This window comes from Mobula hypostoma, chromosome 24 (genome assembly GCF_963921235.1).
Source record: "Mobula hypostoma chromosome 24, sMobHyp1.1, whole genome shotgun sequence".
Classification (NCBI taxonomy): domain Eukaryota; kingdom Metazoa; phylum Chordata; class Chondrichthyes; order Myliobatiformes; family Myliobatidae; genus Mobula; species Mobula hypostoma.
In genome coordinates, this window is record NC_086120.1 from 10,292,669 (window position 1) to 10,306,995 (window position 14,327).

Genomic DNA, 14,327 nt, shown 5'->3' on the forward strand with positions numbered 1-14,327 from the left:
ATGGTACCTAACTTGCTAATGTTTCCAGCATTTTCTCCTTTTATAGTTTCCTACTGAAAATGTGGAAGATCATTGTAATTTGTATTTGCTTGGATTAATCTGGAAGTATTGGATATTGTGGAGCAGTATGTAATTCACTGATCACCCTTGCCTTAATCAGCCTAATCATGTCCGGTCCTGACAATTGATTATCTTTTAATGCGTTCTAGATTTATAATTCTGAATTCAGAAAGCACAGAATGACAGATTAATCTCAATAGCTTAACTCCATAGGAGACTATTTGTTGCCCATTTGTTATTTCTGCTTAACATATTTTTGTGACCATTACAAATGTGAGGAGCACATTAATTTTAGTCAGTCATACTTGAAAGGGTTATTTTGAAGAAGACGGTGTGTATTGGAGAAGTAAGAATGCCTGGATTATCATGTCAAATCAGCAATGCAGGTGAATAGACAGAATGAAAGGTTTGGGAATTTAAAATGAATGATGACTGATATCACAGGACGAAAATTATAGGTTTATTCCAGCTCACATTGTAAAATCAGAATATGGAAGTTGTTAGATTCTTACTTCAAGAAGTGCAGAAGTGTTCAGGGTTCTGTACATATTACACATCGGTTTTAAAATAGAAGTTTTTGACTATATCCTGTTTTTCCACACTATTTCTTTCCACCAGTATCTTGTGGTTTTTGAGTTAATGTAATGGGTTAAGATCTAAGAATCACAACCATTTAGCCCCTCATTGAAAGTCTGTTACAAATATTTGAATTATCTTTTTTGTCCTCGCTTTCATTACTTTTGGAAGTGGATTCTTTGCATCTATACAGTCAGTTCCTCGTAATACTGAAACAAAATTCCAATGATTCCTTTATCTTCAACTTTTCAGGGAATACATAATTTGGTTTATCTCATCTCACCACTTAACCCTTGAAATACTGGTAAATTTATGCTGCACTCTCTCCAAGGCCTATATTTTCTATGTAAGGTGCATTCTCTAAAACCACACTTTTCTCTCAGTGAGGCTTAACCAGCGCCTTGTACAGCTATAGCATAATGTCTATTTGCTTGTTTTTTGATACAAGATCTTTATAAATCTTTCTGCACACTTTCCAATTTAACCATATCTCCAATAGCAGGCTGACACAGTACTCAAGTGTGGTCTCACCAATTTTACAACTATGAGACCACAAGACATAGGAATCGAATTAGACTGTCTTATGAATTGAGTACCTATCAATCTTTACTTTAAATATATCCAGTGACTTGGACTTCATAGCCGTCTGTGGCAGTGAATTCCACAGAGTCACCACCCTCTGGCTAATAAAATTCTACTTCATCTCTAGTGAAAAAAGGTCAAAGGTTTATTTTAATGTCAAAGTATACATGTCCAATACAACTCTGATATTCGTTTTCTCCGGATAGCCATGAAATACAGAAATGCGTGGGAGTTATTGAAAGAAAATCATCAACATACCCCCCCCGCATGAAAAAGAAAAAGAACTCGCAAACCCCAAACTCCTCCACCCCTGCTCTCATCCCAAACTCCAAACCCCAAATGCCGTCCCTCACAAAAAAAGTGACAATAACATCAAACCCCCAACCCAATATAAAATGCCATCCAATAATCACATAATATCAAAAACATTTTCCCATAAGCATTCGAGGAGTGCGACTGCACAAATTCAGTCCTTCCATGAGGAGCGACTGCCACACAAAATCTGAACGCCACTGACCCGGCTACCAATCGCTGTCACCCCGTGGCCTCAATTGAGGGTGACCGCTTACCTCCTCTGCATTCATCTCGATGCTTCAATCTTCCTCGTCGCTCTAAAATGGAGTTGTTCATGACCCGAGACTCCATTTCTGGCCTTCTCCACGAGGGAGCTCGTGTACTTGGTCCTCTCTGGGCATAGCAGGGCTCGATCCAATTCCAAACTGCATATTACAGGCTCCAACCGTTTCCATAACACAATCAAGACAAAAAGAACAAGCCATCCTCTTTTCATCTTCGGCTTTTTTACAGACGGTGTGATGTTTGTTTCCGGAATTTGCTGGTATTTAATTGAATTCATTCCTCCCTCTACCAGTAAATGTTCCCTGTACCACTGGCTGCAACACAAGCCCAAAGCATGATCGATCCACCTCTGTGCTTAACAGTTGGAGAGTGGTTCTTTTCATGAAATTCTGCACCCTTTTTTCTCCAAACATACCTTTGCTCATTGTGGCCAAAAAGGTCTATTCAAAAGGTTCAAAGGAACATCTAAACAAGCCTGATGCATTTTAGAAACAAGTCCTGTGGATTGATGAAGTTAAAATAGAACTTTTAAAGAAAATATTAAAGAAATGTGTCATCTTTAACTTTATGCCTTTTGGAAATCAGTTCATATTTTACTCGCTAGCTATTCACAGTAACAGAAATTTTGACCGGGGTGCCCAAACTTTTGCATTCCACTGTAAGGCTGGCTGACCCGCAGTTCCCTAGCTTGTCCTTGTTACCCTTTGCAAACAGTGGAGCAACATTAGCCAACTTCCCGTTTTTGGGAACTTTACCAGTGGCCAATGATGAAGCAACTATCTCCACAAAGGCCTCCACAATTTCTCTTCTAGCCTCCCATAAAGTCTGAAATTACACTCAGTCAGGCCCTAGGGATTTGCCCACCTTAATGTCCTGAAAAGCTGCAAATACCTCCTCCATAGTATTTTGAATATCTTCCAAAACATCTCCATTTTTCCCCTTATTTCTAGAGCAACCATGAATTTTTCTTCAGTAAGCAATAGAGAAATATTTGTGAAATAAAATACCCACTATCTCCTGGAGCTGATGAAATAGGTGGCCATGCCAAACTCTAAGGGGACCCACTCTTTCTCGAGACTATTTTACTCTTAATATAGTGATAGAACCTCTTGAGAATTTCATTAACCTGATCTGCCAGGTCCATCTCATACCCTCACTTTGCCTTCCTGAGTTCTTCATCTTTTTATGGTCATTAAGGGATTTACTCGATCCCGCCTTCCTAAAAACTTTGTATCCTTTTAAGCCTCAGTATTTCTCATCAGCCAAGGTTCCCTAAACTTGCCAGGTTTACCTTTCACCCTAACAGGAACATGCTCTGCTTAGACATTTGATATCACACTGTTAAAAGCCTCCCATTTGCCTTTCGTTCCTTTCCCTTTTAACAAATCTCTACTAAATCCTGCCTTAAGTTCCCCAACATTTGCTGTGCTGTAGTTTAGGACCCTAATCTGTGGACCTATCCTATCTTGTCCTGTCACAATCTTAAAACTAATAGAATTATTAGTATTATTAAAAATTAATGTTACTTGACTATGATATTTTAATCATCTATGTACACAAGTTTTAAATGAGCCAGAAATTACTGCAGGTTACAGGCACAAAATCCCATTTAAAAAATGATGTAAAGTATTCACATGCAAAGTGCCACTTCACAGTTTGCTTTGGGGTGCGACAGTAAGGTTAATACATTGATATCTGGAAATACAAAATTCAGAAATCATAAATTTGAGAGAGAATGATTAAACAGTGATGCTTAAGTGCAGGAAATGTTACAAAATAAATAGATTGTATTGGATGAAAGATGAGGTTTTTTTGGTCACAATTATAGACAATGGTGACCATCTAGGATACAAAGAGGTTTTTGTTGGTGGATGGGATACGTTTTGAAGATGTAATTCTTGTAGTCTAAGCACGAAAGATATTTATGATTGTTTTCTGAAAAATCTAAACATAACAGCAGGCTGTAAGATTTCACAGTGACTGATGATTTCACACACCTCTTCTTTGACTAACCCATGAATGGTTGGTCAAACAGGTTGAGCCATTTCTTATGTAATCTGACCATGTAATTGTTTATCAGTTGCTTAAACAATCAGTTATCTAATTTGTGTTTATTGAATATAAATAATCTTAGACTGCTGAGTGCTGTGACACATGGGCACTTCATGAACAAATATCATCGCAGAGGCAGTACAGTGCAGCTAGGATCAAACTGTTGGTAGTGGGCAGGCTGGTTCTTAAAGCATAGATATTTAGTGCTATTAGCATATTTCTCATCCAGTGTTTTGTTCTACTTGAATTGTGTGGATCTGGAATCCTGGGGAGGTCACTAGGTTATAAATCGCAACACATAGATATCCCATGGGTTTTAACTTTAAATTCAGGGTGCTGCTGAGACACTGAATCAAATGTAGTTGGAAAAGTGTGAATACTCATGATTGTAAGGATTAATTAACAGGACTGGATGTTTTGGAAGTAAATGTACAAAGTGGCCTTGGAGGGAAGAGAGAAAGGACTAGGGGACTGTATAACGGGGTAAGTTTAGAAGAAATCAATCCATTATAAATTTCTTGAAATGTCTTTTTAAGATATAGATTCATCCACAGTCATGGAATAATGCTGCCTTAGAAAATTTAGATACGAGTGTTTGATGTAAATTCAGTTGTCTTCCTTTTTCTTTTCTCATTTCTTCCCCACCCTTAAACAATAGCAAAACCGAGATCTTCCATCTGTATCATTAGATCAGGTGGTCATTGCAAAAAACAGCAATGGACGCTTTTGCAGATGCAAAGTGATTGGAACTGCGGCTCAGACTTTTTACGAAATCAACTTTGAAGATGGCTCATACAGTGACAACGTATATCCAGAAAGTATTGTTGTAAGTACAAACGTTTGTAGATACTCGTATATCTTTTAAACTGTTTTATTTATTTGTTCATTTAAGTTTCCACTGTATCCATATGCCAATGCTCGCATAGTCACATGGGTTTATTGTAGGGAGCACAAAGATTTTATCCTGCTGAAAGTGGTCTGTAAGGTGTCACAATATAGTAAAAGAAGTATATAGTATTTATTAAACATTTTTGATTACCAAAGATTTGTTTGTTTTATCGACTACACAAAAGCATTTGATAAAGTGAAGCACAATAAGTTATTTGAAATATTACAGAAAAGTCTAGATCTAGATTCAAAAGACCTCTGCCTGATCAGAAATCTGTACTGGGAACAAACTGCTGCTGTAAGAATAGATAGAGAAGTGAGTCAGTTTATGAAAATCAAGAGAGGCGTTAGACAAGGGTGTGTTTTCTCCCCTGATTTATTTAATGTGTACAGTGAAACAATATTACAAAAAATAACAGACATCTTGGGAATCAAAGTTGGTGGTGAAAACATCAATAATTTCAGATATGCAGATAACACTGTGTTAATTGCAAGTACGGAGGAAGAACTACAAAACTTAATTGATATAGTTGTTGAAGAAAGTGCAAAAATGGGTCTATCAATTGCAAAAAGACAATGTATGGTGATATCTAAAAAGAGGGAGAATCCTATCTGCAGGCTGAGAATAAACAGGGAAGACATAAAACAAGTACAGAACTTTTGCTACTTAGGAAGCTGGGTGACATCAGATGGCAGGTGCGACATGGACATCAACAGAAGAATAGGGATGGCAAAAAAGACACCTTTACGAGAATGAAGAGTATACTGACCAATACTAAACTAGGCATGACAACCCGCCTCAGCGTACTGAAATTTTTTTTCCCAATATTTTTATTGATATTATATAAATTACATGAATACAAATACAAGTAAATAATACGAATTACATTACATTTCAATCACAGTAATATGATCACAGTATCCCATATTCCAAAACAATCATGTATAAAAAAAGATTGAATTATGAAATGAAATAGAATAAAATAATTGTATTTAATTTAAAAAATATCTACCCCCACTATCAAAATGAGCTGGTTGGTTAAAAAAAGAAGAAAAAAGAAAAATACCTTACCATATGATATAATAATAATGGCTCAGATCCATATTTTAAAAGCAGTTCAAAGATTGTGAAAATAATTCAGAAAGGGTCCCCATAACATTAGAAAATCATGTTTAGAATCAGAAATCGAACAATGAATCTTCTCTAGATCAAGGCACAACATAACATCAGATAGCCATTGAACACGAGTGGGCATAACGGCCTCCTTCCACTTGAGCAAGGTCGCCCTCCTGGCCATAAGAGACATAAAAGCCAATACCTGCAAATTAGATGGCTTCAATTGTGTTGCACTATCCTCAACAATACCAAACAAGGCAGTCAAAGGATTGGGCTTAAAGCTGACATTGAAAATTGCAGAGAAAGTTTGAAATACATCTTTCCAGAATTTTTCAAGGCCCAGACATGTCCAAGACAGATGAGTTAGTGTGCCCACTCCATTAGTACATCTATCACAGTAAAGGGAAATATCTGTGTAGAAACGGGAAAGCTTGTCTTTAGACATATCAACTCTATGTACCACTTTGAATTGTAATAAAGAATGACGAGCACATAATGATGAAGAATTAATCAATTTTAAAATAATCTTCCAGCTCTCATCAAATATGAAAATCTGTAAATCCTTTTCCCAGTCTCCTTTAATTTTATCTAAAGAGGCCATTTTCAGTCCCAACAGTAGATCATAAATGTAAGATATTGAACCGTTATTAAAGGGTTTCAGATTAAAAATCGTATCTGTTATATTCTTATCTGGACTTGCAGGCAATGTAAGCAATTGAGATCTTCAAAAATCTCTAACCTGTAAGTATCGAGAAAAGTGAGTGTTGGAAAGGTTAAATTTTGTTGAAAGTTGCACAAAAGAAGAGAGATTCCCTCCATCAAACAAATCCTGACCGTTTAATACCCAATCTATCGCATTCTTTAAAAGATGAGTCAATTAAACATGGTTTGAAAAACAATTAGAAAATATGGGACTTGAGAGGGAGAATCTCAATAAACCAAAATGTTTTCTAAACTGTAACCAAATCCTCAATATATGCTTAACCACTACATTATCAATTAGTTTATTTAAAGATAAAGTAAGTGAGGATCCAAGTAAAGCAATCATGGAAAATTTTATAACAGAGTTGACTTTCTAAGAAACCCATATAGGGCAATTCTCATGGTTAATGTAATATATCCAGAATGTAATATTACGTATATTAACTGCCCAATTATATAACCTAAATGGGTAAGGCAAATCCTCCATTCTGTTTGGTTTTTTGAAGGTGAGCTTTATTTATATGAGGTTTTTTATTCTTCCATATACACCCTATCCTCGTTATACGCGGGGGATACGTTCCTCGAAGTTGACGCATAATGTGAAATTGCATAATATGAATAATTATTTAGATAGAGAAAATAGGGATGCGTTCCAGAGGGCTTTATCTGTAATTTATTCACATTTTCATACCAATACGACACAAAAGCTGTACCACAAGACAACATTTGTATTATATTTCATCAATTTAAGGTAATATTCAATGTAATAAATCATAGAAAGTTAACATCTGAGGGTGTACAGTACTCACCAACAGAGGCAGGTGTGTTCGCTCGGGGAGATGGTGATGGTTGTGATGTCGGGCAGCTTTACACGGATAAGGTGGATGGTTGTGGTCGTCAGGATCATATCAAGCACAGCAAGGGGTGAAGGAAGACTCACAGAACTCTTAGGACTGCTGGCAGCAGATGACGACACCGATTTGAAGAAAGTAGTGAGGATTGTTTGCTTGGCAGCATTTTGTTTTTCAGCATAAATTTGCTTGTAGGGAAGAAGGGTTGATGGCAGGGAACGACTGAAATACTGACTTCGTTCTAAACTTGGGTCCATGTCCATCGCCATTTATGCCAAGTGTTCCGACGTCCGCCGTTCCTTCACCATTGGTAAACTCACGGGATTTTCAAAATCGTCTGTTGCTTGCAGCATCTGAGAGGTAGTTTGCCGTTTAAAAAAAACGTATGCCTTGAATGTGGATTACACCTTGGTCGAGTGGTTGAGTCAGCGATGTTGTGTTAGGCGGCAGGAAACGCACTGTTATGTTAGGATGAATGCTGTCCAAATGTTTAGGATGGGCTGGCACATTGTCAAGCAACAAAAGAACTTTAAAGGCAAGATTCTGTTCCCAGCAGTAGCATCCCAGAGCTGGGTTACCTTCAGCTGATGCCACGCTATTTATAAATTCCAAATTTTTTTCCAAGTGTTAAAGTGGTTCTCTGCCGCTCGGCTGATGGCCCAGGACATGACATCGGATGCTTAGGAGGCATAGTTAAGTATTTCAAGCACAAAATCACTGCACCGCAGGTAAAACCAACAAAAAAATTAAGAGCGCAAGATCGCGCATCCACACCTTGCCAAAACCAATGTGAAACTGGTGGGAGTGAGATTGTGAGGCGCGCGCACTTTACTTGTATTGGCGGGAAAGCGGTGTTTCTCATCCCAGCAGTGAGGTGCACGCACGTGACTTGTATTGGTGGGAAAGCAGTGCTCCTCGCATAACTGTGAGTTTTGGATGCATATAAGAAGACGTTGGTAGAAATAGGTTCCTTGCATAACTGTGAATCTGCATTGTCTGAAGACGCATATAACGGGGATAGGGTGTATAGGAAGAAAGAACTGAATCCAAAGAGTCAAAAAAAGATTTATGAATAAAAACAGGCACAGCTTGAAAAAGGTATATAAATTTAGGTAAGATATTCATTCTAATAGAATTGATTCGGCCAATCAGTGATAAAGAGAGAAGCAACCAATTAGAAAGTGTTTTTTATGACATAATTCAATAAACTTAGAAAATTTTCCTTAAATAAATCTTTATAATTCTTAGTAATTGTTACTCCTAAATACGTAAATTGTTTTCTTAATATTTTAAAAGGAAGGTTAATATCAATAGGTATTAAATTGATTAAAGGAAACAGGTCACTCATCTGTAAATTTAATTTATATCCTGAGAGCTGACTAAAATTAGTCAGTAAATGGAACACAAATGGTAAGGAGGTTGTAACATTAGATATAAAAAGCAATAAGCTATCAGCATAGAGCGGCACTTTATGAATAGTACCTCTCCTTAAAATACCAGTGATCCCTTTAGACTCTCAAAAAGCAATTGCTAAGGGTTCCAATACCAAATCAAAAAGCAAAGGACAATCTTGTCTAGTTCCACGTTGGAGTTTAGAATTCTGAAAATTAGTAAGAACCCGAGCAGAGGGAGATAAATAAAGTAATTTAATCCAATGAACAAAATTAGGTCCAAAATTAAATTTTTCTAAGGATGTAAATAGAAAGTTTCATTCAACTCTGTCGAAAGCCTTCTCTGTATCCAAAGATATCCCACATTCGAATATTTCCTTAGACGGAGAGTACGTAACATTGAACAAATGCCGTATATTAAAATGGGAATATCAATTTTTAATAAATCCTGTCTGATCATCCAAAACTATAGAAGATACAATATTTTCAAGTCTGCGAGCCAACACTTTAGATAAAATTGATTGAATGGCAGAGCAGACTCGAAGGGCCAGATAGCCTAATTCTGCTCCTATGCCTTATGGTACATAGGACAACCCGCCTTAGAATACTGAAATGTTACGTTTATCCAGTTATGTTATATGGCTCAGAATGTTGGACAATGCTAATAACATGAGATAACGAATTGCTGTCCTTCAGTTAGTCCTGACGAAGGGTCTCGGCCCGAAACGTCGACTGTACCTCTTCCTAGAGATGCTGCCTGGCCTGCTGCGTTCACCAGCAACTTTATTGTGTGTTGCTTGAATTTCCAGCATCTGCAGAATTCCTTGTGTTTATGAAGCAGCGGAGATGTAGTTTTTGAGGAGGATGCAAAGAATATCATGGACGAAACAAATATCTAACAAGGATGTCATGAACAGAGCAAACACAAAAAGAGAAATAATGTATGAGATCATGAAAAGGCAACGTAACTTCATGGGACATGTGATTAGGAAAGAGGAGTTAGAGTGCACAGTAATTATGGGAAAGATTGAAGGGAAGAAAGCAAGAGGAAGACAAAGACAAATGATGATGGAGACAACATCCATAGTACTGGAAATGAATACCAATGAAATGATCCACTTGACCTGAAACAGGAGTGTGTGGACCATGGCAGTCAAAGCTCAAAATGGGCACGGCACCTGATGATGATGATGATTACCAACAAGGATTTTAACAACCTTATGATTAGGTTCTGGTAACATATCTTCAACTAATTTAAGGTTACTAATTGCACATTAATGCAAGTATCATGCCCTGATGAAGGGTCTCAGCCCAAAATGTCCATAGATGTTGCCTGACCTGCTGAGTTCCTCCAGCATTTTGTGTGTGGTTGTATTTTCAGTATCTACAGAATCTTCTGTGTTTATCCACATGGTGGGAAAGAACACAAAAATCCCCACAGACTTGCCATCCTTCTCACTTTCCATTCTTACACGTTAATTTCCATTCCTCCTTTCTTTGCTGCATTTGTTAAGGGCTGTTGGTTTAATAGACTGAGCCAGCATTTAAGTACCCATCCCTAATCGCCTTTGAGAAGGTGGTGATGAGCTGCCTTCTTGGAACAGTTGTAGCCCTTCAGATGTGAGTATATCTACAATGCTGATAGGGAGAGAGTTTCAGGAATTTGACTGAGTGGTGGCAAAGGAACAGGTGATAAATTTACACAATGTGGTGTATGGCCTGGACGGCAACTTCTAAGTGTTAGTATTCCCAGGCTTTTGCTGCATTTGTCCGATAGGGTGGGTTTGGAAGGTGCTATCCAAGGAGTCTTGATGAGTTATTGCAGTGGAGCCTGCAGATGGTACAAACTGCTGCTACCGTGTGTCGATGGTGGAATGATTGAATGAACGTAGATGGGTTGCCTTTCAAATGTGTTGCTATGTCCTGAATGGTGTCAAACTTATGAGTATTGTAAAGCTTGTCGTCCAGACAAGTGGAGAGTGTCCATCACACTCCTTACTTGAACCATGGTGGACAGGCTTTGGAGAGTTAGGAGGCAAATTACTCTTTGTAAGATTTCTAGCTCTGACCTTTTCTTGTAGTTATGTATATTCAAAGTTCAAAGTAAAATTTATTATCAGAGTACATGCATGTCATCACATACAACTCCTAGATTCTTTTTCCTGTGGACATATTTAGCAAACCTACAGAACAGTAACCATAAACAGTCAATGAACAACAAACTGTGCAAATGCAAGTATAAATAAGTACCAATAAATAACAAGTATGAAGTAACAAGATAGAGTCCATAAAGTGAGATCAACAGTTGTGGGAACACCAGAAATAGAATGAGTTTTGTTACCCCCTTTAGTTCAAGAGCCTGATGGTTAACAGGTAGTAACTGTTCTTGACCCTGGTATATGGCTTCTCTAGTTGAATTTCTGGTCAATGGTAACTCCTAGGACATTGGTAGTGAGTGGGTTCATCAATAGAAATGCCACTGAATGCCAACGAGTGATAGCTAGATTTTCTCTCACTGGATACCCTCATTGCTTGGCATTTGTGTCACATGAATATTTCTGTCAGTCAGGCCTGAATATTCTCTGGTTTTGTAAAAGCTTCAAAATGGATTGCTTCATTATCTGAGGAATCAGGAAAGATATTGAATATTGTGCAAACAATGTTCAAACTGACCTTTCTCTCTCTCTCTCTCTCTATTTCAGCGAAGGTCTGGTAATCAAAACTGCAATCTCACTGACTTCCACAGTTATTTTAATTACACTTTCTCCTGCTTTGATACCAGTAAGGACACCATTACATTCTCCCAGATTTCATATCACATCATATGCAACAATACCACTTTCTGTATAAGAGCTTTTAATTTGTCATTTTCCTCTAAACTATAGGTTTTCCTGCATTGTAATTGACAAGATCCATATTCTCACATTTTCTTACGATGCAGGTGACCAGTTGGCTCACTGACTCCATCTCAACTTTCAGAGACTTACCATCAGTCCAAATACACTCAACCCTGAGAGAGAAACATTTTGGCACCATTTGTAGAAATCACTTTCCACGTCCACCCTGTTTTGACCACCTCAGGATGGTGTATGTTTTAATTAAAACCCCTCAGTTTTCTAAACTCGTGCAGATCAAAATCTTTCCTCAGGAGATAACCCACCCATTCCAGATACTCATCTTTCAAGCTTTATCTGAACTGCTTCCGACGCATTAACATTCTTCCTTACATAAGAAGTTCAATACAGTGCTGCAGTTTCACCAAAGCCCATTACAATTGAAGCATAACCTTGCTATTTTTGCATTCAGTTACTCCAGCAATAACTAACAACATTCTTTTACTATCTTTCCTAATTGCCTGCATGCTAGCCTTTTGAGAAGCTTGCACAGACACTAAAATACCCTGCGAATTGCTGCAGTCTTAGAGCTCTGTGAACTCTCAAAATTTAGATGTGTTCTTTTTTAAATTTTCCAGTCAATTTCACATCTTTCTGCATTATACTCTTGTCACATCTTCGCCAATTATTTTTTTTCAACAGTATCTATTGGGAGTTCTTTATGTTTTCTTTACAATTTGCTTTCTGATCTATCTTTTGTGTCATCAGACAGATAAGCAACCATACCTCTAGGGTCTTCATCCAGGCCAATTTTTTCTTAAGTATCGTGGCCCCAGCATCAGGCTGTGTGCCATGTAACTTAGTACGTTTTGCCAACTAGAGAGAGCCCATTTATATCTACTCTCTATGTTGTTAGTCAGTCAATTTTCTATCCAGACCAATAGCTTCCATAGCAGCATTTGATGCAGAAACTTAACGTGTATGTTTTGGAAATCTTAAGCATAATCCACGGTTTCCTTTAATTCATACCATGCAATATTTCATTAAATAATCCTCCTAATCTGGTTAAACATGCCTTCATTCGCAAAATCATGTTGACTTTGTCAGATTACCTTCCAATAACATCATTAATAATAACTTATTATAATAATGTTATTTCTCAGTGATGAATGTTAAGCTAAATGCCCTTATTTTCAGTTGTTCTGTCTCCCTCTCTTTTCTGAATAAATAATTACTGCTGTGATTTTTCCATCAAAAGGAATGTTCCCAAAAACTAGGGAATTTTGGAAATTTAAACCCAATATGTTAACTCTCTCACTAACTACCACTGTTTCCTCTAAGCTGCACAACCACACAGTAACGGAAATGTTCCCGCACATATAACCTTTGTTGCCACTCAACAGGAATTGGACGCAGGTAGAAAAAGTTTATGAAATGCGAAAGGTTATCTTTGTACTGTATTTCATTACATCCTTCAATTAATAAACAAAATCAAAAGTATGTGCTATTTAAATTTTCATTCGAAATATTCATAATATGCATAATTACAAAAAAATTTAAAGAGCTGTGCATTTTTCAGGCTGTATAAAAATCAGAGCAATAGTTCGTCCACACAGCTGAAAAAGAAAAATTAGAGGGAACGTTGCCAGCTATTATCTCATGACCCTAGGTTGAAGCCCATCAAGATTCAGATATTAGTGGGCTGCCAAGTTCTACATTTTGCTTTGTACCAATGCCCTGATGATTGCAGTTTAGCCCTGTTCCTCCCATTCTTCTAACTCCTGATTTACAGCTGTTTCCAAGACATTGCTTGTATCCTCTATAGCATAGACTTAAAGTACCTGTTTAATTCATCTACTGTATTTTTATTTCCCATTATTTAACCCACAAACTTGCATTCCACAGGAACATTGATCACATCAGTCTTATTCAAGCACCTACAGATACTGACTATCTGTTTTAATATTTCAAATATTTATTCATTATCTTTGGGGAAGTTATCATTGAATTAACATCCACCACCCTATATTGCAGATTATGAAAAATACTTCTAAGTTTATTTTGCTAGTTATCTTGAATCTGAATCTTCTGTTCTATGAAAAAATTCCAGCTTCTTTCTGTGCAACTGAATTCCATCAATATGCTTACCTAAGCGAGGAGTCTGTCAAGTTCTTTCGAAAGTACATGACATAAGTTTTCTCCTTCACAGCACTTGCTTTCTTGCAATTGCAGTGGATCCAAGCAAGCAGGTAATTGCAGGATGTAGAAATAATTCACATGCTGCGAGTACAGATCCAGTGCCAGTCTTGCCTTTGAATTTTCTGATGCAGATTGTCAGTTTTCATTAAGTGTTTATTGATTTTAATTGAGTTTCTAAAATTCAAATTTCAGGAAAAGGTGCACATTGTGAAACTGGTCCAGTTGTTGTCACTTGTTTTAAATTGAATTCCAGAGAAGTAGCCTAACGTTAAGAATGATCTGTTCAGATGCTGCTGCAACCACCCGCTCCTATACACTTGTATGCTATTTTTACAGAGCAGGGACTGTATACAGCGTGGTTCACCCACTGAAGGTGAGGTCATTCAAGTGCGATGGACTGACAACCGGGTATACAGTGCAAAGTTCGTTGGTTCCCAGGTCAGATACAACTATCAGGTAAGCTTAAGGTCATGTGTTCCTTTCTGAACAACTCATG

At 37.4% G+C, this 14,327-nt stretch overlaps 1 protein-coding gene across 2 annotated transcripts in view; it reads left to right on the top strand.

Moving 5' to 3' along the window:
* The window catches only part of kdm4b (lysine (K)-specific demethylase 4B), a 576,222-nt gene that overhangs the window by 542,661 nt on the left and 19,234 nt on the right, over positions 1 to 14,327 (top strand). For both annotated transcript variants that reach the window (XM_063032523.1, XM_063032524.1), the window contains 2 exons: positions 4,508 to 4,675; positions 14,168 to 14,287. In XM_063032523.1, coding sequence (XP_062888593.1) covers positions 4,508 to 4,675; positions 14,168 to 14,287 — 288 coding nt within the window. The remainder of the gene's footprint in view (positions 1 to 4,507; positions 4,676 to 14,167; positions 14,288 to 14,327) is intronic.